The following is a 26,932-nucleotide window of genomic DNA, read 5'->3' on the forward strand; positions in this document are numbered from 1 at the left end:
CCTGCTAGCTAGAAAGGAAGCTGTGAGCCCTTGGACACACATGGTGGCCCCTCCCCAAGGTCACCCCAGCTCTAGGGAAACAGGACTCATGGTTCAGTTCCGCTGGGTCTCCTGGTCCCTCTGCCATCCACCAACTGACATTTCAGGGCATGATATCTTATTGGATAAAGCTGCCCTAGGCAGATGGCACTGTACCCATCGTTGCCCTAGATGGGTATTGTAAGAACTTGCCCATGAGGCCTGCAGAGCTCTCCCCACCTTGCCTCTGCTGGGGACTCACCTCTGCCTCCCAGGCACCTGGCTCTTTGGGGCCCCATGTTATTAAGACTGCTCCCTGGATTCCCCTCAAATAGGCTCATAGGCAGTGGGCCCCATTGGAAGCAAGGGGAAAGCAGGGGCCAGAGCCAGAGTCCTGCGGCACCCGCCCACTCCCACTGTAATCTCTGAGCCCCAGACGGGCACCGCCCTTGCGGGATAGACAGAGCCTGGGAAGGTGGCAGAGGCTGAGGCACACGCTGCAGCTGTGGCTGCTCTTCAGGAATCACGGAGCTGGTAGGCACCAGCTAGGGTGGCATGATGGGCTTCTGGAAAGTGAGTATGGGGCTGAGCAAAGGGTACATGTGGGGGTTGGTGTGACATGCAGGGTGTGGGCTGGGGCCCAGGCAGTGCGCAGTGCAGGCTGGCCTGGGTGTGGGTCCTGGGCAACCCCTTCTGTGACTCTGTGTAGAATCAGCAGCCCTGGCTGCTGCCGGCTCTGCCACTGAAGGTGGGCAACGGGTGGTCTCTGCCTGACCCCATTAATACAGCCATATGTTTTGTCACAGCCAGAGGCATAGCAGAGAGCGTTCTGCTACCTGGCTAGTGTGCTTTGCTCTGCCTGCGTCAGGGCTGGGAGGATGTGTGTGATGGTCACTCACACCTCATGACATGCTCCTTTGACTACTCTGAGTTAAACAGCGCATTTTTGGCGCTACATCTGGGTGATAAAGGGCCCTGTGAGGCTGCACTTCCCTGCCCGGGGTCCTGCCACCCTCTTGTGGAAGGGGCTCGCTTGTTTTCTCTGAACCTGCAGAGATGAGTTGCCTTGTGGCCCCACTGTCTGTGTTCTCAAAATGTAAAACTTTGGATTTGTACTGCTACCTAGAGGGAGAGAAGGCCAACGAGGAAGAGAAAAGGTGTCAGCGAGGTCCTGGGAGGAAGGGCTGGGGAATATTTCGACAGTGATAACAGCGTTCTGGGGCTCTGTGCGGCCCGTGGAGATAGGGCCTATCGCGGCTCACAGCTTGCTGGCTGCCATTTCTGCTTGTCCTGTTCCAGAGCATGGTTCTTGGTGTTTGGTGATGGACTCAGAGGGCAGAGCGTGACATCAGGCCACCTGCTCAGAGGCTTGTAAATGCCAGGGACTCTGGTTTAGTGGTTGGGTCAACATTTCCACTCTGATCTGTCTGAAGTTGCAGGACGCAGGGAAACAGTATGAAGAGAAATTCCCTTTCGGCAGTCTGGCCTCTGCAGCTTTCTCTTTCTGACCATGTGGGCACTGGGAACCCATTTGTTCCACTGGGGTGGCATCCCGAGTGAGGTTCAGCTGGATCCCCATCTGCTACTCCTTGGGAGACCCTAGGGTGCGAGGGTCCTGAGGCCCGAGGCTGCTCGCCACAAAGCATGGGGCAGAGGGGACACCAGGGCATCTCTAGGCCCACTCAGGAGCTCCACCTTGCAGGACTCAGAACAAATGAGCAGCATACCTCATCAGTAGCCTGGTGCCTGCCACTTGTCTGTGTCTGCCTTTCCTCATCTCAGAATTGGGTTCAAGTGAGAGGGAAGAGTAGCAACCATTAGAAAAGGGAGCAGAGGGCCTGAAGTGGTTACCCTACTGAGTCCCTGATCTCCCCTGACTTAAGGAATTACGTAAGCCCCTGTTGCCCCGCCCAAAAAAGTTGTTCACCAGTGTCTTTGACAAGCTATCTGGCTTTTTGAGACTAATCCAAGAGAAGTATACTGAAAACAGCAGGGCATTTGCACAGGAGCCATGAAATTAGAGCAAAGGGAGCAGTGTACTCTCCAGAGGGGAGCCACTGAATGGCTCTGGCCCCAGTGTCTGCAACAACCCTCCTCACCATTTCTGAAGGCTCCGGGTGGCACTGGGAAGAAGTCAGGGATGGAGCTGTGTTCTGGCAGTGAAGGAGCCAGGCTGAGATGAAGTGAATGTTACTATGGCTAAATATGAGAGTGTAGCTCAGCAGTGCGATGCCTGCCTGGGTGTGGAAGGGGCTGGCGTGTGCCCTAGCTCCTGAGAAGCTTGTGCAGTATGTGTGTGTGTGAGCAGAGCTGCCGTGTGGGGACCTGGAATGTGTGCTGCTTTTAGAGGTAGCAAGGTCTTCTTCATTCTGGGTCCTGCTCCTTTCTGTTCACTTGTAGTGTTTTGTTTCTTTTGTACTGGGATGGAGCCCAGGGCCTTGGTCTGAGAGGCCAGTTCATCCTCATGTGCAAGAGACCTTACCCACAGGCAGCCAAACAGGAGGCAAAGTCCAGGAGTAAGGAGCAGGCAGGAGTAGTGCATATGGGGAGCTCTTCAAGCTAGGAGAGGAAGCCTCTATGAGGTGCCGCTGATGGAAGAATGAAAGGCAAGGGGAAAAGCCAGGAACAGCCCAGGAAGAAGAGACAGGGGGCATGGCACATGCAAAGGTCCTGAGGCAGGAAGGAGAGATGGGGCCGGAGGCACAGGTACAGAAAGTAATGATTCGCTGCATTATTTGAGAGGGCTTTCTCATGCCTTAAGTGAGACAAGAACTTTAGGCAGTTTTGGTATGAGAAAAATGTATGATTTGACTTCTACACATCCCATGCCTATGAAACCAGGCTACCACAAATGAGCAGCCAAACTGACCCCAGCTGACAGAGCACTGGATTCTTTTCCTCCACCATATGTGGGTGGTGGTTCCTGTGGCCACCATCTGGGTGGTGTCAATCTCCTTTTTACTCATGGGCATGCATGTGTAAAAACTATTCTAAGTAAATCTGCAAGGGAGGCAGAGAGCATGCTGTAGTCATGCTTGTCGGATCCACTACAGCCTGCACTGTCAGCTGTGGCCAGCCTTGGCACTCCTGGGACTGGGCTCAGGTCCTGTAGGTGGGGACCTGGCTCTGGAGAAGCTTGTGCAGCATGTGTGTGAGCAGTGCTGCCGTGGGCTGCTTTTAGAGGCAGCGAGGTCTTCCTCATTCTGGGCCCTGCTCCTTTCTGTCCACTTGCAGTGTTTTGTTTCTTTGGTAGTGGGATGCAGCCCAAGACCTTGGCTTGAGAAGCTCATTCTCCCTGCTTGCACGCACCAGCCCCTTCCATCCTCAGGGTGCTTTTTACCCACAACCAATATGATTTTGGAGGGTGTCTCACCCCATCATTTCCCAACTTTCTGTCTTTAAAAGCTTCATTGAGTTCTAAGCATGGAGCCCAGGCACCATCCTGTGGCATTGTCAGCTTCGGCCCTGCTGTCTTTCCAGCTGCTTCTGTCTCAGCCTAGACACCCTGGGCATCTTAGAGGACACTATAACTCCATGTGGGTGTGGGTATGCCTGGTGCTGCTTTCATTTTTATATCCTTGGCATTTAGCACATGTCTAGCACAGAGTAGGTGCTCGTTAAATGTTGCTGACACTATTGGATGAACAATGAATCACTTGCAAAATGCTTCACAACTACTCACCAGTTTGGTCACAAACTAATAAAGAAGGATAATTCTCAAGGTATATGCAGATGACTTCTTAGGGCTCTGGGCTTGGGTTTGCTTCAGACTCTAAGACAGTTTCCCCTTCCTCTGCCTCGCGGTGCAGCTTCCTGGACCCTCTTCCCAGGCCTCTTTGCACTTGCTTCCACCTGTTCTGTCCTCCTGTGGGCACAAGTGGGAGCCAGCAGCACCAGTGCCTGACTCGGCTTTGAGTCATTTCCTCCTGTTTCCCTCACATCCACTGAGGTCTCAAACATGGAGCTGAAAAGATGTATTTGCTAAATGAATTGATTTGAAAACCAGTGAATGATCCTGCGCATTTTCTTCCTTTTCTGTTGCCTGAATCCTGAGCGCTGGCTGTGAGAAAGATGCTGGCTGTTAATTCGGAAAATAAATCTCCAGGAAGGCTGTGTGCAGAAGTAGGTGGTCACAGCCTGATGGTTCTGTGTCCCAGCTGGCCCCACCTTCTGGTCTTGGCACCCCAAGTCTGACTGCAGCCCTTGTCAACCTGCCGGCAAGTGTGGGGCTCCTTGTCCTCCTGTGGCAGAGGGAACCCATTAAAGATCTGCAGAGAACCAGAACAGCCTTGGCCGCTGCCTCTGAACCCCCTTGATCTCTGCCCTCTCTTTGAGGCTGGCTGCTGAGTGGAGCCTAATTTATTGCCTACATTTGCTGTCCCAACACAGGAGGGGAAGCCCATTGAGAGAGGAAGTGGTCCCACCACTAATGGGCCTTACCAGCAGCCACTCAAGTCTATTAGCTTGTGGTAAAAGCGTAGGGAATGAAAGCCACACACATCACCTGATCACACAAACACTGCCCAGATCTTCTCTCCTGCTGGAAAGCTGGGCAGTGCTGTCCTTTCTGGGATAGTGCCAGGCCCCAGTTGTCTCTGGAAGGCAGGAGGAAACCTCTCTAAACCTCTGCAGGGATGACAGTAATTACAAAACTGCCCTGGCCTCTCCAGAAATGGGATGCAAAGTATTATTCTGGAAGACAGAACACCTGGTTTCAATTTCCTTCAGGAAGTTAATGCCTGTGGAACTAAACCCGAAGTTGCTGTTGGGCCAGCCCTTCTCCTCGGCTCCCTGGTGGCCTAGCTATTGATCAAGGAGGGTCATCACTAGGGTCCCACTGCTCAGAAAACTCAGCTGCTGGGTCCTCCCCTCTCCTAACATCTGTGTGACATCCACATCTGTCCCTTATGAGTGCCCACATTTCTGTCTCCCAGGAGTGATGTGAATTCCTCAGTCCTGGACACCTTCATCACACATCTGCCATGAACCCAGGTTCTACCACTACAGACAGAATAGTCCACAGGTTCTTTGAGGAGTTGGCTCTGAAAGTTGCTTGTTAATTTCATGCACTTGAACTGTTCTAGTAGGGTCTTGAGCTGTACATTTGTGATCAGGTAAGACAGAGACTGATGCTAAGTGGGGATGGAACCCAGATAACTGGGGAAGGATAAACTTGCTTCCCTGCTTAGGACAATGACACTGGACTTACAGTGCCTTTGTAGTTCTCATCTACCCAAAGACCTGGTTTGACAGTCTGGCTGGTCACAAATATGTAAGTTGATGAGACACACTGGACTTAGAGTGGACATGGGGGCAGTAGGGGACTTGCTCACATTCTGTCCTCCCATTCTAAGTGTGATGACACTGTTTTGTGTTATTGTTCATCTGAAACCCCAGCACCAAGGCTGGGGCAGGTGACCTTGCCCAGGTGGGACCTAGATTCTGGCTGGCACTGCATGCAGGGGTCCAGCAGCATAGCAGATGGTCCACCCTGTGGGCTTTGCAGCTGGAAAATCTGAGTGTTTGCTCTGCCACTTTCTGGGTGCCATCCTCGGGCTTGATGCATAATTTCCCCGTTCCTCCTCGATCGCCCTCAGTTTGTTGGAAGGAATATATAAGATCAGTGCCTCACACTTCAGAAAATACATTTTTTCTTGGAATTACAGGTTCTTCTTTGTATCAATAGCTTTCAACATTCTAGGAACTTTGGAAATTTTAAACAGTTCTTAAACATACTTTCAACATACCTTTTATTTAAGTCAACAGAATTTACTGAATAAGAATCTGAAATAAGTAACACAGTCCCTGGCCTTCAGCAAGTGGTAAACACTGCATTAGTGGATGAAACCAGCACAAGAGGAGGTGAAATGGGGAATTCACCCCTTGAATTATTTTTCTGGTGATGAAAAGAAGAGAGTTCACCAGGGAAGGTTCTTAGAGGAAGAGAACTTCAAATGCACTTTGAAGAATGAGCAGAATCTCAGAGCTAGGAAGCACAGGACCAGTGGGGGAAGGGAAGCATTGCATGTGTCTGTGATGTGTGGTCCAGGTGTCAGGAACAAGAAGAAGGTGGAGAGCAGCAGGAGGCAAGGATGCTGGAAGGACATGGTGAGTTTCTGAACAGCAGCCCAAGGCTTTGCACTTTGTTCTATGGATGTCAGGGAACAGCAAAGATTTCCCAGGAGGAAAGTATCAGGATCAGATTTGTAGTTTCAGAAAGCTCACTCTAGCAGGGTAGTAGGGGTGCTGCACTAGAATAGAAAGCATTTAGGAACATATCACCCTTCTCCAGGTGAGGATTTATAAGCTTCAAGAGCAAGGACTATGGGAGACAGTTAACTTTTCTGAGTAGCTATTTTGTCTCAACTATCATGCTATGTGATTAAATATTCAACTGACTTAATATGGAAGCCACATATAGATCTACTACACATTAAAGATGAGGAGGGCCATGGAGATAGCTCAGTAGTTTAAGAGCCTGCCTAGGCAAGCACAAGGACCTAGGTTTGATCCCTGGTACTGAATGCTGTGCTGGCCCAGGACTGGGCACACCGAGCCAGCCACCAAAACCGGGCATGGTGGTGCACTCCTGTAATCCCAGCACTGGGGAGGCTGAAACAGCATGATTACTACGAATCCAAGCTTCATAGTACACAAAATACATTAAAAAATAAATAAATAAAGATGAGGAAACTGAGTCTTTCTGCAAATAGGATGGGCAATAAAATCAGGCTAGTGTCTGTGGTACTGACCGGCTGCTCTGCATGTGCATTGTGGTCTGGATCCAGTCCCCTACCTGGATCTCAAGGCCTAACCATGGTGCATGAGTCTGGAGACAGGATGGACACTAGTTCTGCTCACTGCTGTCTGCATGCACATTAGCAGGACAATGTGGCATGGGAAGCGGGACTGTACCTGCTGCTCCTCTATAGCCTTGCACACATTCTCTGGTCCATGAATTCTTCCCATTGAGAAAATCCAAGTGGTCGGTTAGAACTAAGGTCCTTCAAAGTGTGCAATCAGAGAAACAGGAGGCAAAACAATCTTGAATTATGTGTCATCAAAGCCTGGATAAGGCACGATGAATCATTTGTGCCAGAGTCGAGAGCATTGTGTTGGTGACAAATTGCTGATTCAACAACACCAGCATAGAAAATGAGTGTCATTGCCTGATGGCAGCACTGGCCTGCCTACAGCAGCTGCTGGGATGCTGCACAGAGCAGGTTCTGAAGCCATTTGCTGGGTTATGGGTGACACTGTGACAATGGGCTGGGTGCCATGAAGGCTGGGGGAATCTTGGGGATGGGCCGACTGAGCTACTCCTGGGCCATTGCTGCTTTCCTTTTATCTTCTTTCTGTCTCCTGCTTCTTCACTTTTAGCCTCCATCACACAAGCTGTGCTCTGACTCCTGCTTGAGAGCCATTCTGTCTCTCCAGGATGGCTGATGCTCACGTGTGTCATGGCTCATGTGTTGGTTTGCTGGGTTGCCTCCCATAACATCCTGTGTCACGCACTCCCAATTCCTCTGTCTTTTCTACCTCAGTGAGGCTGGGCTAGGGGTTAGGTATGTACCCGAGTCAGCTAGCTTTTCTGGGCTAAGCTTGGTGAGGAACAACCCAGTTCCTTCTCCCAGGGTGAAATAGTTCCGGGGGAAGCCAAGCATTGTCATTCAGGGCCACCCACAGCATAGAGCTGTCTATCCACCTTCTTCCAGGTGGAAGCCCCACCAGCCGGGCAGCTAGCCTCCAAGCCGTGCTCCCCACACCCCATTCCACTGCCTCTGTTGGCCACAATAGGTCTGTTTCCTGCTTACCACCCATTGTCTTACTCCAGCCTCTGGTCCTCCAGGCTGGGGCCCTCCCCCAGCAGGCCATCTGTCTCTGCCTTAGAGTATCTCTTACACTGCATCAATGCATGCAGTGTTTTTAAAATGCCCAGCAAACACCAACCTGGACTTTCTGCATGTGTCTGAAAGACATGGACATGTCTGTGGTGGTTGTACTGAGCAGTTCCCACAGGAACTTGTTTCCACATACCTTCATTTTCTTCATGGCAGCCTCTGGAGATAGAACCTTTTGTTAGAACTGAAATATTTTTCCATTTTGGTTAAAAAAACATCTGTAGATGAGTAGTGAACGAAGTTGGGAGGTTTGGATTTTCAGTCTCCATCTAGCTTGTCTTCCAGTGGGATTTTGAAAATTCAATTAATTTTCAAGGAACTTGACTCTCCATGTGGAGAACAGGTCCTCGGGTATGACTCTGCCCTCACAGAGTGGTCTGGTGCTAAGAGCTGAGCAGAATTGGCAATTGCTTCTGGCTGTGCCGGCTGCGGAGTGATGCCTCCAGATGGGGCAGCCGTGCCGAGCCTGCCCTCTACCCCAAGTGAGATGGCTTGGAACAAGCAGACCAAGCCTAAGGTGGGTGCTCAGGTCTTGTCTTTGCTTGCTCACATGTAATTCTGTTTAGTGGAAAAGGCACACTCTGCTCAGAGACATTGCAACTGTGAACTAGTGAGGTGTGTCTCGGCCCCGTACCCTGGCTTAGTGGCTCTTCTCTCTAGGAAGTTCTTTTGGAGGTGGAGGCAATGTACAGGGCTGCAGGCAAGGGCCCCTCACCTGGCCCATCACATACAGGCCTCCCTCCAAAACGTGCCTGATAACCTGACCTGTCCCAATTTGCCCCCTCCTGCTCCTTTGGTCTCACTTTGCAGCATTTTCTGGGCTGATAAGCACTCCGCTCAGTTCCCCAGATGGGCACAGCCCTGGGAGATGCAGATATGAAGCAGGTGGCTCTCTGAGCACTTAGAGCCTTCCAGGGGAGATGAGGTGAGTGAGAGTCCAAAATGATAAAGGGGTCTCCCACAGGGGAAACTGCTTTGGAAATTCAGATTAGGGAGAAAGCATTGCATCTGACAAAATTCAGGGACATCCCATGAAGATGGCAGCCAAGGGGCAGATTTGACATGGATGTCCAAGAGTGGGCAGTGAGGGCTAGTGGAGAGAACATGGGTAAAGACTCCCAACTCAAAGCACAGAGTAGAGGTGAGGGTGGAGCCCCTGGCACCTGGCCAGGACCTGTGGGGACTTGAAGGACCCAGAACTGTGCCAGGCTCTGAGGAGGGCAGCAGCAGGATCTTGGCATGGGTCAGGTGACAGCTCTGGGCCAGTGTGTGAGCTGATGGAGGGGAGCCCAGAAGTGGCTAGCAGGGAGGAGGATGTTGAGTGGTCTGAAGTAGACATGGTTGAGGCCGAGTCTCCTGGTAGCTGCAGTGAAGCAGTGGGGAAAGACATGAATGAGCAAGCTGGGAGGAACCACACTTCTGAGCATGCTTCCTGAGCCCTGCTCCAGTGCCCACGGGCACGAACTAGTTCAGGCTCCATAATGACCCCATGAACCATCACACGTGATGAGAAGGTCACTGAGTCACAGAGAATTTATTCAAGGCTGTGTGGCTGGGGAAGGGAAGAAGATCCTGGAGCTGGTTTGTTGGTTTAATGTGTGATTGATTGATTGATGAAGCACTAGAGATTGAACCCAAGTGCTGAGCCACAACCCCAACCCTATTTGAGATAGGACCTCACTGACTTGCCCAGACTGGCCTTGAACTTGTGATCCTCCCACCTCAGCCTCCCAAGTAGCTGGGCTTACAGGGGTGCATCAGCACACCCAGCTGGTCTTAGTCCTTAATCAGTGCCTCATTCTGATTTCATGTGAGTAGCAGAAATAGGAAGCACAATGGGGCTGGCAAAGGCCAGCACTACTCTTTCCAGGGACATGGGGCCCCCTTGACTCCTGGAAGCTCCCTCACCAAATGCTGACTCCAGGGCTGCAGAGGCTGGCCCTGGGCACATGCCACTCTTCTTTGACAGTTCCTTGTTAGATCACTTGTGTGCAGGGCTCTCCTCTCTCCTCTGAACACAAAGCTAAAGCCATCTCATGTGTGCATAAGCTTGAAAAATGGCTGCATTACAGTCTGTTTATTTAATTTGCAAAAGCTTCACCATGGGGTTTAAATAGTTTCTTCCAAGTGCATGTGAAAAACATCACACATAAAACTTCTGTGGGAGGCACAAAAATGCTTTGACTAAATAGATCAGACACACATACAGGATGAAAGTGTCTGGAAATGTCTCCAGCTTCTGCCCCAACCTCCCCACATGTCAGTGAGCAGAATGACAGGCTTCCATTGAGTGAAGCTAGGCTGTGGTAGGTGGTGGTGCCAAACTATTGCAGCCTGTCCTGAAGACACAGAACTTGTATAGTGAAATGCACACACAAAAGGTGGGAAAGAAAGCTAGAAAGCTGATTAATTATATCCTGAAAGGTGCTTTGCTTTAAGAAGGAACCCACTACACACATCACTGTATTGCATCAAGTCGTTGAGCAGAGGGGGCAGGGGATGGTTACAGTCTGCGCTTGGCAGAGGTCAAAGTGAAGGTGGCCAGGCTTCCCCAAAGTGTGCTCTGTAGAAGCAAATGAAGACTTTCAGAATCAATTACTGTGGGGAAACATTGGTTTAAATACTGCCAGTCAGGTTTCTCCAAGATCACTCAGAGCTTTAAAATGGCTCCTTATTTCGTGAATCCCAAAAGACAATGTTTGGATTTTTTGGTTTTACTTGTCTAGCACACATTTTGCACTGAAGTGGATGACATTACGTAGGGCTGACATTCCTGGGAATATAGACTTAGACCCAGTGGCGCACAGATTTTCATTATAGGAGAGACTCTGTGGATTGGATGGTGTATGAAGAAGGATCGCCAGCAAGGAGAAAGTCTGGTACCATGCTGGAAGACCTTTTGAAGGAACAGAGGGAAAGAAAAGGCTCAGGGGCCTGAAGCAAAGTCTCGAATTGTTAGCATGTCACACCAGCAAGAGCAGAGACTCGTCAGTGGTATTCCCACTCCAGGACTGAGCAGCGGCACGGAGCAGAGCCCACCTTTTGAGGAGGAAGAATTTCCAATGATGAGACTTTGCTGAAGGGGAAGGATTTGCTCTAAGGCCTGCCTGGGGCAGGGACAAGGAACAGAGCCCAGATAACCTTCCAAGTGACCCCTCCATGATTACCAAGGGAATCGTGATTACCTGAAAGGAATCAGTTTGAGCAACAAAAGATCCACATGTGTTTCACTGAGGCCCCCTCCTTAGCGGAGGCTGACTTCCCTCAGTGTTCTCTAATTCCTTTTTCCTCCTGTGCCTGTGGGGCTTTGATAGTTTGCATGGCTGGTTTTACAGCCCTCCATGGAAATGAGAAAAATCATTCAATCAGGTAAAATGGATTTGGAATGATCAAAGAAGCTTTTCCAGGGTGGATATTTTAGAGATATGTGTGCCATTTAGATACAGTACTTATAAATCTTGGGACTTTCTGATCAGTTTGTGTCTAACAATCAAGTCAAAGAAATACCTACCATTTTATAAGCTAAGTAGTGTGGAATCTTTTCATCTATTTTAGGATCCAGAATTATATCTTGTTTACTTAGATTTGCTTAGGTAATTAGAGAGGCTCTCTCTCCAAGTGTGTAAGATGAAGCAAAAATTAATTTATGTAGTGTTATTTGAATCAAATGAAATGCCCAGACATAATTCAGCAAAAACCTCAGATCACATGAGATGGCTCCAAACAGGTGGCCTCTGTCCCTGCTGAGGATGAATGTGTGGGTGGGGCAGGCCTTTCAGTGTTCCAGGCCAGGCCTACTCAGTGTGACACTCAAAATGATGTCCCCACTGGGAACAAAGATCTCATTTTGTCAAAGTGGCAACGGGAGTGGACTGGCTCAGTGGCTTGCTAGCTCCAGGCAGAGATAGCAGACATGTGAGGTGACATGAAGGGGCCTCCAGGAGAGCAGCATTTCTCTTCACCCCAAGCTCTTGTCCCCATCCCAGCCCTGTTCTTCTCAGGATAGACTCTGAAGTGACATCTATGCCCACTCCTCCCTGGCATGGGGGATGCACCTGGTCTAAGCCTTGTGCTTCTTTCTCTTGCAGTCTCCACTCTGGTCAGCATGACAAGGGCTGTCTGTGCAGACTCCTGGGGGATATGAGGATAGTACTGGGCTTGAAGTAGAGGACTTGGTCTCTGGGATATGGTGTCCAAGCAGCTCTGCTGGGTCAGGGCCACAGATGCAGGTGGCACTCTGCCCTAGAGGTGTCACTTGGATTGACAACATGGTAGCCTTCCAATTAGGCAAGGAGTCCTAACCTGTGGTTGTGGTGGAGTGATGGGAGACAGGAGGTTGTGTACAGCACAGGGCTCACTGACATTCTAGGAAAGCATGGAAGGCAGGGCAGGGTTGACTCCGAGGAGTCCTCTTCTACCCCTGAAAAACCTCGCAAGATGCATTTTCATTCCTCTCTGCAGCTCCAGGAGGAGTTCCTAGCTCAAACAGAAAATGACAGCTTCTTCCAAGAGGGGGACAGGCCGAACATCCAACTGGGTTGTGCCACTTCTCCTGTGCCTTCTGGCTGTGGAGCTCATCTGTTCTCCAGGGAGCCTCAATCCTGAGTTAAATGCCAAAGCCATATTTGATTTGTTTGTAGTGTTTCTCTCCCTGCCCCATCTGCCTTTACCCCTGTAAATAATCTGTGTCGTGAACTAGAAATATACTTTCCCAAAGAAAATCAGGGAGTTGGCAGTTCTCTGCCCTCCACAGCCACCTGCTAACCTGCTCTCAGTCTTCTAGGCTGAAGTTGTCCTAAACATACACACATACACACACTCCCTCCTAGAGTGGTGGCCTGAGTGATCCAGGAGCCACCCAGTCTCAGACTCAGGGAAACCATGGCCTTGTGGCCAGAGGAGCTTTGGCTAGAGTCTGTCAAGCCGAGTTGCCTTCCTTGATCCCTGGAGTGGGGTGGGTCAGGAGGATGTCTCCCTCCCTCCCCTGGCACAGGAAAATGTGTAGGGCACTGCAATCCTGTGTGTGTCACTTCAGTAACTCTACAAATTCCTATTGACCTGTGGAAAGGGTTGATGCTGTCTATGAGTTCAGTTGGAGTTTAAGAGAAAATAATTGAAAATTTTTGGTTAGAAATCTGAAGGGGATAAATCTAGGTCTTCTAAGAGGTTAGCTAGTGCATGGAGGCATGTCCTCCAATTTCCACTGTCTTGGACACTAGCATCCAAGGCAGCCCAGAGTGGGATAGCCTCTGAGTGATGCTAATTAACACATTGAACAAGTAGCCAGGACAGAGTGCTGTCATAAGGCCAACAGGGGGCCAAGAGGGAGCAGAGCCCTGCCCAAGGTGCTCCTGGTCTATCCCAGCCAGGTGCTATGTCTTTTTTAAAATCTGCTGGAGTCCTTAGAGTTCTTGTGCTTTCTATACTTCCATAGTCTCTTTGTCCTTATCGCTGAAGCACTGGCACAGAATGTCTACAATAGGTGAGTTCAAATCTTACTCCTGCCACTTCTTTGCTATGTGACCTGGGGCAAGTTTCTTAATTTCTCTCTGCCTCTCTGTTGTAAATCAGGATAAGTAGAGCACCTGTCTTATAAAGTTACCACTTGCAAAGGGACTAGAACAATGCCTAGCACCCCCAAAGTGTTACCTATTGTGTTTATTTCCTTTTGGCTCTTCCTGTGCCTCCAGCTTTATCACCCATGAGCATCATCTGCAGGTAGGGAGGAGGGCATTCCAGACCAAGCAGAGCCTTCTCTTGATGGTGGGAGAGGAGGACATGGCACTAGGGTTCCCTGGATAACCCCTGCCCCACAACCTGTAGATCTGGGTGCCACAGGCCCTGTCCCTGCCTGGATTCAGGTCCATGAGCCCCAGTCACCCAACTTCATCAAGACAACCCTGTGCCTAATGCTCCCCAACACCATAACATCAGTCTTGCCCGTGTCCCTATTAGACTGACCTCTTGGCACCTGCTGCATCTCCGGGGGATGCAGCTCACTTCAGTCCTTGACCTCACTTCCGCCTCCTCCTTGGAGCACAAGGTCGAAGACTTGTCTGCTGTGCCCCTGACACCTGGCAGGCACACACATGGTTTTCAGAAGAATGAATGAATCTAAAAGTTATCACATTTTCCTTTTGTATAAAATGTTCCTTAAGAATGGGACCTACTTTTAACTTTCCAACAGGAGATAGCTTGCTTTTTTTTTCACAACTGGGGATTGAACTGTTTCCAACAGGAGAGAAAGCTTAAAAACCATGCTGTTGTTAAGAGTTAATTATCCTTCCCCATAGTAGTCACGCACCTCCCTGGAGGAGGCATGTTTATTTTGCTGCCTAACACACACACACATAGGTTAGCTTCTAGGTGTTGGTGTCTGGGCCCACCTGTCCGGTCCAGGCACTCAGGACGCTCTCTGGTCCTCTCCTAGAATCAAGCGTGGGGGCATGGAATAGGCACTGGTGGTTTTGAAATCAGCCTCATAAGCCCTGAAACTTGGTCTAGCGGGGTTCTGTTTAGAAACACCGGGGTGGGAACCTCCTCAGTGTTGCCCAGATCAGACACTAACAATGGACACTCAGCAGGATATTCAACCCCCAAAGCAGTAGCCAATGATAGATAGATAGATAGATAGATAGATAGATAGATAGAGATATAGATATAGATAAATATAAATAGATATAGATATATGGAGGTATATATATCTGTGGAGAATGTCACTCAGAAAATGAAATTAAATCCAGGGATCCAATCAGATGTAGAGAATGTGGATACAGAATAAGGTACAAGAAAAGAACTAAAACATTGGTGGTTTTTGATGCTCGATAAAACAGGAATTCAGAAAAGTGTCTTTGTTGCTACTTGGATTTGTCCCTCCAGGAGTCTCGTTTTATAGCTTTGGATTCAACACACTTAGGAATACAACTATATACATGATTCATTTTCAAAACCAGATTGAATTTAGGTATCTAAATATACTTCGTATTAAGAATTTTATTGTTCAGTTAATATGCCTTGTAATTTAATTTTATCATGTATGTAATGTGACAACAATAAAGGTTAAAATTGTTTTTCCAAACCATACTTTTAATAAACTTTATTAAAAATTTGATTCCTGAAGCTCTCCAAAGATCTAATTAAATATGTTCCTTAGAAAGTACAAAGTATAAGAAGTAAAGCCATGTTGTATGTTGAGCTGTAGGGGACTCAGGTCAACAACTTCTGACATTGCCAGTCAACCAGAAGACCCAATACTGTTATGGACTACTGAACTATTTTGGAATATTTTGCTGAGTTCACACACCTATAATATTTAAATGACAGAACTAAACAAAAAAAGGGGATACAGATGAATGACCATTTTGTATCTGTGTATTCAAAATGGTTAGGATAGATATACAGCTACATTCTCTTAATTCAGTGGATAGAGGGGTTTGTTCTAATAGTGTTTGTAAATAGGATATCATGTCTGCATCTTGTACAAAAAATAACCACTAGGAAGACAGTATGCAATGTGTTAATTTTTGAAACTGTCCTACTAATTTGATTTCAAACTGTCTCATTGCTATGTTTCTCAATAAAATTATGGGGGAAAAAAAAGAAGCCCTGAAACTTGGCAGTCATTTCTGATTCTGCTCAAATCTCCCTGCTCTGTGATGGTTCACCAGCCTGCAGCCCCTCTGGATTCTCTCACTGGGGGCAGGCCTCATTTGCTAGTAACTGTACACTATTGAGGTCATCTCTTGAACTACATTATTGTCTTATTAAGTGTTCAACTCTTATTGTTTTATATTATTTCCCACATAGCTGCATCTTTTACCCTTGCCAGGGGGTGGCCTTCCTCAGGGCAGAGGTGAGGATAGACTGCTTGGGTCTGCTGTTGGGCTCTCAGGTTGTGCAGGGCAGCTACACAGCTCTCCTGTTCAGACATGTCCAGAGTAACATACCAACATACCGTGGGCTTCAGCTTGTGAGGTGGAATTTTCTGCAGGGTAAAGTATGGATGTAGTTGGTGATGTGTAGCTTATCTTTTCACCTTTTAAATTTGAATATTTATAAAAGAAGGTTTAGGGCTTGGGAGATAGCTCAGTAGTCTGAGCACCTGCCTGGCAAGTACAGAGACCCGGGTTCAATCCCCAGTACTGCATGCTATGCCAGCTCCAGAACCCAGATCATGCAACACTGGCCACCAAAACTGGGTGTGGTTGTGCGCACCTGTAATCCCAGTGCTAGGGAGGCTGAGACAGGAGGATTACGACAAGTCCAAACTGCTGCATAGTGAGACCCTGTACCAAATAAATAAATAATTTTTAAAAATTAAAAAGGTTATATAAATACTGTATGAAAAGGTAACTGAGAAAAAGAGCAAGCCAGAATTCACAAGAGGATTAAATAGAAAGCTTATGGTTTCAATTCAATTCAAGAATAATTTGATGAACCTTGTGTGAAATATTACATGTGGCACCTGCTCCCATGCCTGGTAGGCAAGAGAAGGCCAGAGTGGGAAGTGGACGAGGCCAGGCTGCTTTCTAGGGCAGCTGCTGAGTGCTGGTCACAGGGGCTCAGGAGGATCTTGGAGGAGGGAGCCTGTGTCACTGTTAAACTGTGAGGACGGCAAGATATCGGTGGTGCGAAGCCAACTGGTAAATGGATTAAGTTGATGTTTACAGTATTTTGGCTCCAGAAAGAGGGAGGAGGCCCTTGTTCTCAGCATGCAGCCCGTAGCCAGCCCCCACCCTTGGGTACTGAGGTGATTGAGGAAAAGGAGCTACTCTGCAGAGGGTCCCTTGGGCTCAACGACTGCTCACCCCTTCCTAGAGCCAAGGACCCAGGGCCAGAACCTGCCAGCACTGCTTCTGGGAGCTTTTGCCTGCTTCTAAAGGTGTGTGTGGCTGGGACTGATGTTACCATTGAAATTGTTAAAATCAATGGAGTTAAAATCAGCTTGGTTTATTTTAAGCCCTTTATTGCTCCACTTCCCATTGCTGTAGCATAGGGCAGACCCTGACCACACCTCTCCTCATACCTGAGGGCCCAGCTTCACAGGCCTGACATCGCTGCAGAGCATGCCTGGGACCAGCAGTAGGTCATTTCTCAATAGAAGAACAGTTATGTGAATAAGTATGCCCTGGTTGCACCCAGATTTTCAAGATAGGGAAATTCTTTTTTTTTTTTTTTTTTGTGGTACCAGGTATTAAACTCAGGACCCTGAGCTTGCCAGGCAAGAGCTTATTCTACTGAGCTATCTCCCAGCCCCCTTCTATCTCCCCAGCCCCTCTGGGCAATTCTTACTGGAGAATCCTGAAAGTCATGTTTCCCCCTAGCATTCTGCTCCTCTGAGAGCAAAATCCAGAGTGACTCCCTCTGCTATGCTTAACACAGCACCCCATGTACCTCATCACCCTCGGGTGACTTCAGGCAAATTACTTAAGGTCTTCACCACTTCTTCTGTAAAATGGGGATCATAATAGTAACGACTCATTGGTGACTTAGAGCAACATCTGACTGGCAAATTCCAGTTAGTATCATTTTGAAAGCCTCACCCCTCCTGCTCCTTCACCTCGAGCTCATTGTTTCCGTGGTAAATTATCAGGGGCTATGCACTGTGGAAGCATCCCAAATCACCTTCCTGCCAGGCCTACTTGTCAATGGACAACCCTGTGAGTGCTGCCTTGGCTCTGGACTCAGCCAGGGAAAAGATGAGAGCACACACCCCCTCAATTCCCTGTGGCCCCAGGACTTTTTCGTGGACAGCCTGCAGCTGTCTTCCCCAGCCTTGCTGCAGAGACTGGATGAGCTCTGACGGATCAGCACCCAGGAACCCCAGGCAGATCTCACAGTGGCTAGCAGTGAGCCACCCATCCAAACACTTCCTAAGGGAGAACTGTTCACACAGAGGGACATGGAGTGGCCGTGGTCAGCCCTGCCCACTTGGATGGGGAAGCAGGTCCTATAAGGCAGCATCGCCTCTCGAAGGGAGAGGAGGCCCATGCCTTGCCCTGGGAGATCATACTTTGCCCTGGTCTCTGAGCCGACCCTTGGCATCCTTCAGAATCCCACACTCACAAGTTTCCTTGGCATCACTCACGCTCAGTTAGCTATTTCTCTAAAAAGGTGTCCATACTAGCACTGCCTGTGTGGCTTTGATTTCATGCTTCCTGCAACTGTTGCTCTTCCCACACCAGCAGGCTGCAGAGGAAGGCTTCTGTAATGTTTGGCAATAGCAGAGGTAGTGTAGTAAAAGGGACTGTGCTGGCAAGGCTGCTCAGGCATGTTTTCTAGGTTCCCCAATCAGCAATATGTTCTGAAGTGTCAATTCTAAATGTAGCCAGTTCAGCACACAAGGAGGAAAGAAACATGGCTAGCTGGTGTGAGGCAGTGCACTTGCTGTTGGCTGAAGCTCGTAAGATTCTACTTACGTACTTTCCCAGTGTGCCCCCTCCCCTCGAGAGACAGGACCCACGGAAGCATTCTGGGCCTCACTGACCCCAGAGCAGAGAAGTAGAGTGGCTCTTGGCCCTGGGATCCCAATGGAGACCATGAAAGAACAGCAGGGAGGTGCAGATGCTGGTGCGGGTTCCTCTCTCTGTCATGTGCTCTGGGCTCTGGAGCGGGAAGCAGCTCTTTTTCCCCATCCACAAGAGGCCAGAAGCTCCATGGCTATTCCACAGCTTGTGGGGAAATGAACAGTTGAGTCAACCAGCCTGGACATCTGATTGTTTTTGTGTTGCACAAATGTGGCTCATTTGAAATCAGAAGGGGATAGATTCATGGAGATCCAGTTGAGCTAACATTTATTGATTCCCTGGTGTGTGGCCAGCATCATGCTAAGGCTCGCGTCTGTTGTTTTGACCAGGTTTGGCAAGCCCGATAGCTCTGTTCAGTTGAGTTGAACAACTCAGCTCGATCCAGCTCCTGTGCAGAACCCTGTGCAAGTGCTGCTTTGGTGCTGGGTTTACCCCATGGAGCGCAGAGACCACACCTCACCCTGGCTTTCCTGGTGGCCCAAGGACTTCTCCGCAGAAGCATTTGTTTGTTCTCTACACATTAAGTTCTTTAGCAGTTCCAGTTCTCTCTCCTATCCACAGAAAGAAACAAGTACTGGAGCTGAGATTTGTTATTGTACATAAAACATTCTGCTTCCTTCATTTGGGTATTTGATGAGACACAGTGATGTTTGGATCACTGTTAGCTTCTTGCTAGTAGGAAAATAATCCTGTCCCCTGCAGACTTGCCACTTGGGCCCACTTCCCACCCTGCTGTCCAGTGCAGGATGGGGCTTCCAGGGGAATGGGCACAGCAACCATCAGGGACTTCAGACTGCCTGGTAAGTTCCTGCTGCTAGACTCCTGGCTGGGGGCTCTGCACTGTTGGAGGGTGTGGGAGTTCCAGGACATGTGATTTGATTGATTAAAAATGTAGTGATTATTTATACTGGGACCAGGAGTATTGAAGCACAAAACAAAACAATAACAACAAATACTGAAAAACAGACCTGGCATGGAAAATTATTTTGCCAACTCGTGGACTCACGAGTACTGTGAGTACTGTGTACTGTAGGCCTGTAACTCAAGGAATACCTTTGGAAGGATAGTCAGATCCTAGGCATACAGGGAGGGGAACCCTGTATGTACATGAAGAGAAAATTTGAGATTCAGCTATGCTTCCTCCCCCTGCACCAGTAATCTCCAGTTCCATGTTGGCCCTTTCTGGGACCTATGAACTGCCTTCCTCATGGGTTTAAAAATAGACTCCAGGGCTGCCAACCCTCTTAAAAGGAACATGGTGGAGATGTATGCCAGCACTGTGGGCCTGACACCCGGCCTGGTCACCTCCCTAAATAGACCCTACACTTGCCATTCCTCCATCCAGGACAGCCGGATGCCCAACATTACCTAATTGGTCATAAGTGCTCACCATACAAAGAGAAGTAGGGAAACAATCCAAACTGTCTGTTATTCTTTCTCTTCTTTCTCTCATCAATGTTAAAAAGGAGTGGCAAAGTTTTAAGGGAGCCAGACTATATTTCTTATTCTGTTCAGTGTAACATTCATCTCTTTATTTTCGGTGTCAGGGATGGAACCTGGGCCACCCCCCAAATGCTAAGTGCACACTCTCCCACTGATCTGCACCCCCAGCCTCTCAATGTTATTTTAGATAGGACATGCTGTAAAGGCCCTTCCTGATTGATCAGGAAGGTGAAAAAGGAAAGTATGATCGTGGGCACTGAAAAGTGACATCTTCCTGTCAGTCCTCTGCGCGCGCCCCAGGCTGGTTATGGCGATAAACATCCCGCCTTTCTCAGGGAGGGTGGGGCTCCTGGGAGCTGCCCTTATCAGGGGTGTTCACAGCCTCAGGGGTGGGGCAACTCCCTGGTGGGTGAGGGCCACAGTAGATAGAAGAAAGGGCAGGAGCACATCGTACTGTACAAGACATGGGCTTGGGGACACAGCTTCAACTGGACACACATGTCAGAAACATTTCTTCTGCCCAAGGAAACAGAAACTGAAAGACTCAAAGATCTAGTTGTGCTAGTACTTTGATGACTCTTAGAGTGCTCTTCTCCATCATGGGCCTTAGGTCGTTGATGAACAGTAATGATGCCCTAAGCTTCTGAGGTAGATACAGTATGGTTATTCATATCCTGTCACCTGGGGAGGGAGTTGAACACATATTTCCCTGGGAAGAGGACAGGAAAGGAGAGGCAAGTGTTGACTGCCACTGCTGATGCCCCTCTTCTGTGCCAGAACCACTCTGGGCACTTGGCATTCTGCTGTTGCAATACCTGGAGAGGTAGGAAAAGTTGTTTTCATCTTATGGATATTGAAGCCAAGACACACAAGTCAAGACATGCTCATGCTCCAGCAAGACTTGCTAACACTGAGTATTTAACAAAGTTGTTTAGAAAAGCAAATAGTGTTCGCCGTTGTGAGTCAGTCCCTGACTCAGCTGATTCCATAAGTGGGTTACAATGGGACAGTCATTGCTATAGGACCTCTGGAACTCCTGACATTCCCTGGGTCTCAGCTTTTATGTCCTTTGGGAAAAGAACCTTCCTACATGCAGACAGGCATTCTTCCAGCCTGGTTCCTGTCCCCAAAGCATCTCAGGGGCAGAGTCATCTGATCCACACTCACTTGGAGTTCTTTGAGCAAAAATATAAAAAACCAAATGTGTTCTTCCAGTTTCTGGGAGAGCTAAAGAATCACTGAGAGTCTCCAGATTCCTGTATCCTGGGGACAGCATGCCTTGGCATGCTGAAGCAGGCAAGGTCCTTTAGGTGCTGCCCAGTAGATTTCATTTCAATCTTCTCCCGACATGGTCCCTTCCTGACTTGCTTTAATGTGGTTAGAGGCTACAGCTCCACTGCTGAAGCCTTCTGTGCTTCATCACGCCTGTGTGCTGAGGGACTTCAGAGACTCAGCTAGAAAAGGATTTAGCAAGTAGTTAAAACAAAACAAAACAAAACAAAACAAAAACAAACAAACCTGCAGAGCCCATGAAGCTGTGAGGTAGAACAAGTGGCCCAGACTCTGCTGAGAGCCTGAAGTCTTTGATTTAGTCCCTCAATTCAGATCTGTGAATTTAGTGTAACATTGGTGACTCCCACTGGTAGACCCCCTGACACACTAAATACCTGCATGGAAATTTACAGCATCGCTGCTGAAAAAACCTGGAGCTGGAGAAGGAGCAAGATGGTTACTTGTGCCTTGAGGGTGTGATGGAGGAGGGCCAAGATGGGGAGGGGCAGGTGCTGTACAGAAGGGATGGTTTCTCTTTCTCAATCCACAGGGCTTCCATTTGCCATATTGATGAGGAGTTATATTCCTCTGCTATCCCAAAGGAACTCTCTCTGAATCATGAGATCTCTTAAGCCATATACTACCCCCCCCCCGGGCTTGAAGGCCCTTTCTGTCCAATTTAAATCTTTCTGCATCAATGTAATTCGAAAATGTAAAGTTTTCTCTGGACTCATAGAAGTGATGATTTGTCACCCCCAAACATCAAGCAGCACCACACTCATCATACAGTGTATAAGAGGGGAGAGTGAGGCCAGGGGATGGGGCAAAGAACTGGAAAGCTCAGCTTTTCCATGAAAAGCTTCTGACTTAGCCAAAGTGTTGGGCTGCTGCTCCTGGGAACTGCACCATGAACTTGGATCCACTCTTGGGTTTGAGGAGGGGAGAGGCTAAGGGCTGCTTGCTTTGCCCCCTCTTCCTTAGCATCAGCTTCTCAGTTCCTTGACCTCATGTCCCACTGAGCACCATGTCTGCAGTTGTATGCTTTCTTCTCCTTTTGGCCTTTGCTTGACTCTTCACATTTCTAAGCTTCAAGCCCTCGAGAGTCTACTGAGGTTGTGGGTAATGCCAAGGATTCTTGGTACGAATGTCCTTTGCTGATACCTCAGCACCTTCCACTACATTCACAGGGGCATGGGTTGCCTTCCATTTCTAGTCTACTGGGACTGTCTTATCTTTTCCTTCATGATTTTATGTAACTGATACCATTGTATAATATAAAAGTACTGGCTGAGCATTACGAGCTGTGCATATTTCCCTCATAAGAGTTCAATCCATTGCATCTTGGAGACAGATATTGTGTATATAAGGAGCTCTCAAAACTCACTGGGAAGAAAACAATCCAATTTAAAAATAGCAAAAGATACAAACAGATCTGTCACCCAAGAAAATAAATGGATGCTTAAATGAGCACCTGAAAAGAAGTTATTAATAATTAAGGAAAGGCAAATTAAAGTCACAATGAGATACTACTACATAATCTGTTAGAATATCTAAATTAAGAATGACCATACTAAGGGACATGGGCCAGATGGCAGGAGGCAGGGATTATTACCAAAAGGCGTGGGAAACTTTGGAGATGACTGACATGTTCATTAGCTTGATTGTGGTGATGGTTTCCTGGAGGTGTACATATGCCAACCCTTCCCAAATTGCGCATCTTAAACATGCAGTTATTAATGTGTTAATTATATCTCAAACATCTTAAAATATTCTATTTGTTAGTTCATTGGGAATCAATTGTATGTGTGTTTTTGAAAGTGTCATCACACCATTCATTTCCCATTTGCAAAAGACATTTTTCTCTCTCTCTAAATATTAATGTTCCAAGAGTCCTTTCGAATCCCTAGAGATATGCTGCTAGGCTGCAATCAGGCTGTTCCAGTAACCATCATTTATCCTGCAGCTGCCTGTGTGGAGAAGTCTAATGGGTCTGGGAGGCAATTCTAACAGGGCTGGGCTGAGAGACCTCTAGGGCCACCATATCGAGTAATGTGTGGTGGGGCTGAAGAGATGATGTGGTGACTAACTTGCTTCTCCAGGCCCACACAGTGCCAGGTACAGAAGCCCAGACATTTCCCGGGGCCTTCCAGCATATGTCTGTCTTCAGGTTCAGTTTCCTTTGATGGCCTAGGGAAGTCTGTGGTTGCCATCCTAACATGGAGAGGAGCTAGGACACTCCAGCATCCATCTTTCTGGCAATGCCTGGCCTTTCTGGATCTACACGTTGCTCTTCCTTGGGACTTTCCATGGTTTTGAGGAACACCTTGCTCTGTAACAGCCTCATAGTTTTTCTAACCCTCAGGGGCATCCTTCACATTATCTCTTCCTGGCACTGAGTACATCCTTGTTAGGAATCTCGCCAGTGCCAGGGGAAGGACCGTGGGTCAGGTTGGCTTTGGGCCAGCTGGACCTAATGTTTACTGGTGTCGTTGGCCCTGACTCCTAGCCTCTTGGGGCTATTTCTTCACAGCCCTGTCTACCTCAGGGTAGTAGTGAGAGTGAACTGAGGCCAAGGTGCTGCAGGCCCAGGTCCCTTACCTCCTACATCCCTGCTGAGCTATGTCAGGGTGCTGGGCAGGAAAGGGGTACTGCGTCTGCATCAAGACTGTTGCTTGAAGAGGGAATGGTGTCAGGCTCATGGCTTCAAACTTCGGTGAGGAACAAGCCTAAGATTTTGTCAGCCTTGGCAAGCTTTTGACTGTAGTCCCTGAACCAATGACTTCATAAGGCAGGGTGGTCCTAGAGCAGGAAACAGGAGCAGGAACAGGGCCTGTGTTGGTGATGTTTCACAAACACTGGAACAGAGAGCAAATGGGAAGAGATCCACCTCCGGGTCTTGGTTCCCTCTTGAGAATTTGGAATAGGTTAATGGACTGGTATTCAAGGCCATAATGGAAGAGCTCAAAACATGTAAATTAGTTATGGGCATAAATAGACTCTGTGAGCTCACCCCAGCCGCTGTCGGCCCCGGGGACCCATGCTAGGCAGTTAGGGTGGCAGGCAGGGCAGGCGCGCAGCTTGGAGCTCAGCGCCTCCATTGGACTTGTGCGCCCCCTTCTGCAGCACCCCGGTGGCACCTGAAGCTCGGCGCCCCGCCGCCGCCCGAGGACTTGGCAGCAAGTGCTTCTCTCCGGGGACGATCACATTAACTTTCCCACCGGACTTGACTGCGGGGAGAGCGGGACGAGGTCCCACTAGCGGCGAGAGGCCGGCCGGAGCAGGGTCGGGCTGGCTGGCCGAGTGGAGGGTGCCTGTATTTTTAGCCAGATGCCGCGTAACTCACCGGCGCTCCCCGCGTCGCCCGGCAGATAACGGGGGAGGGGAGCTGATCGGCGGGCGAGGCGATGGCAGCGCGGCAGGGCCGGCCAGGCGCGGACCCCGCGGTGAGTGCCGCCAGGCCGGGCGGGGGCCGTGGCCAGGGCGCGGGCGGGGCTGGGGCGCGGGCTCGGGGCCGCCCCGCGGTGTAGCCAACTTGCCTGGCGGTGCAGGGACACTAGCCCGGCCACCCTTCCTCGGCTGAGCCGATATGAGGAAAATTCCTCTGGCCTGGAGGCGGCGGCGCGCGACCCAGCCGCAGCGGGCGAGTGGTGAGGTGGCGCCCAGAGCCGAGTCACCGCGGGGCTGCCCTGAAGGGAGCGTCCTGGTCCGGCTGGGCTCAGGGGATGCGGCGGCACCAGCCTTTCCCTACCTTCGGAAGGGCGGGCGTCTGGGCAGCGAGAATGGATGGAGAGGAGGAGGCACGCAGGTCGTGTGCTGCGTATTATCCCCGTGTCAGCGACCGGGCATATGGAGGCTGAGAGCTGGGGAGGAGGCCAGGGCGCCAAGAGTCAGAGTAGAAGTCACATACAGGTCCCCAAACCAGGCCCCTTGACTCGGCTCCTAGCCCTAAAGCCCCCAGCCCCTAAGGCACGGAAGCTGTGTTGGGCTTGGAAGGGAATCCAGGACTCCTGCCACACCTCTGTGTCATCATTGACGGATGATTTGACCGTTAATATCTTTGCCTATGGTAGTCTGATTGGGGTACTGGGACTCCGATAGTTTGGAAAGCTGTAATAGCCCAAGTTTCTGACATGAAACCTAGTGGAAACGCCACACACACGGCCCAGGGGTCCCTTCAGTCCCTGTGTGATAAAGAGAAGGGCCGGGGCCACGCAGATGCCATGGCTGGAGCCAGCTTCTGTGACAGAGCCTGGAGGGGCAGACCCAGGTCCTGAGCTGGAAACAGGGCGGGCGCTTGCCCAATCGCTCAGCCAGAGGCTAGTTCCACCTCTGGAGGGCCTCTTGTCTGGCCTGGTCGTCTGGCTGGGCCGCAGTGCCCCCTCGGAAGTCCATCAAGACTGCCTGCGAGTTCTGACAGTAGATGTGTCCAAGAAGATGTGTTCTGCCCAAACAAGACAGCTCCGGAAAGAAAGATCAGCTTGCATCTCTTTACAGACTGCTGATACTAGCTTAACTTCCATTCATCCTTGTAGATGGGAACTGTATCCCAAAGACTTTGAGAAAGTAAACCGTGATTTGCACTTGGACAGCTCGGGCCACCGCCTCCCTAGGACCCTCATCCTGTGGTGGCCTCCGGAGGTTTGAAAGCTGCTCCCATGTTACAGCCTGCAGTCATGTAGTATGAAACTTAAGGCGTCTCCCTCCCAGGACACTGAAGCACTCTGCCTATCCACCTGCGATATGGTGTCCCCACACAGGAAGTGGGAGTTTAATAATAGCCTGGTGTCTCAGGTATCGAGGACTCACCCCTTTTTTTGGACCAACCCTAGTAATGCGGTCCAGGAGGAAATTCCTTCCCCTCTTTTCTCTTCCGCTTCCTTCCGTCTGAAGTGCATGTGGCCTCTGAAGCAGCTTCCTCTAGCCAGAACTAAATTGGAGAGGAATCTTGGGCAGCTATCAAATGAAAATGATAGCATGTGGTTAAGAGAAGGACCTGCAGATACACCATGTGGGCTCAAATCCTGGCCAAGCCTCTTACTAGATGTGTGACTTTGGGCAAGTAACTTAAATTTCTCTGTGACTTTGAGAGACAGTAGTAAAGATACCTGCTTCATGGGGTTCTGGGGAGGAGCAAGTGAATTCATGTATGTAAAACATACTGATTACTTTCTAGGAGTAGACTTTAATTTGAAAGAAAGTTCAGGGCTATCACATGAAACAAGCGGCAGGGATGTGGGTCATAAAAATATGTAGGCTATAGCTGTTTACCCCCAGCACACACACATGCACACACAGGCATGCATCTGAAATCAGATAAAGTAAAACATAAGATGAGAAATGAATAGACAAGAGCACAGCCACTGTGGGGTGCACAGAGGGGTGTGTCAGTGCCCTTGTGGTGCCAGTCCAGGATTCGATGGCCTTGTGACCCAATTTGAGCTGGAAAGAAGCCTGACAGAAACTCATGAATGTGGGACCAGGGCTCCTTTGGGTCCCCGACTTTCCTCCTACATCACAGTCTTTCTGCAGCTTCTGGAGGGAACAGAAGGGACTTGGAGAGCATCAGCAACTTTGCCAGAGGTAGTCTGTCAGGGATGGTGAACGTTTTAGAGCTTTTAGTGAAACAAACAGCCCATCGCAGCATGTGTGCCATTCATTCCCCACCCCTGGACAGGTAGCATTTTGATGTTACTGCTTTTCCGGTTGGCACTTAACTCAGATTTTTTTTCTAGTCCTGGGGATAGAACTCAGGGCCTCATGCGTGCAGTCAAA

The 26,932-nt window shown here is 49.3% G+C and overlaps 1 protein-coding gene and 1 pseudogene across 7 annotated transcripts in view; both read left to right on the forward strand.

Moving 5' to 3' along the window:
• Nucleotides 1-507: 507 nt before the first annotated feature.
• Nucleotides 508-26,932, forward strand: part of Ank1 (ankyrin 1) — a 121,606-nt gene continuing 95,181 nt past the window's right edge. For 3 of the 7 annotated variants that reach the window (XM_023717271.1, XM_023717275.1, XM_023717273.1), the window contains exon 1: nucleotides 24,296-24,603. In XM_023717271.1, coding sequence (XP_023573039.1) covers nucleotides 24,565-24,603 — 39 coding nt within the window. In that variant the 5' untranslated portion in view covers nucleotides 24,296-24,564. Of the gene's footprint in view, nucleotides 592-24,295; nucleotides 24,604-26,932 lie in introns of those variants that run through there. The other 4 variants (XM_023717277.1, XM_023717278.1, XM_023717272.1 and 1 more) reach the window with 3 other exon arrangements.
• LOC105742431 lies at nucleotides 14,489-14,747 on the forward strand (annotated as a pseudogene).

Source organism: Octodon degus, unplaced genomic scaffold (genome assembly GCF_000260255.1).
Source record: "Octodon degus isolate 3935 unplaced genomic scaffold, OctDeg1.0 scaffold00051, whole genome shotgun sequence".
In the NCBI taxonomy this organism is placed as follows: Eukaryota; Metazoa; Chordata; class Mammalia; order Rodentia; family Octodontidae; genus Octodon; species Octodon degus.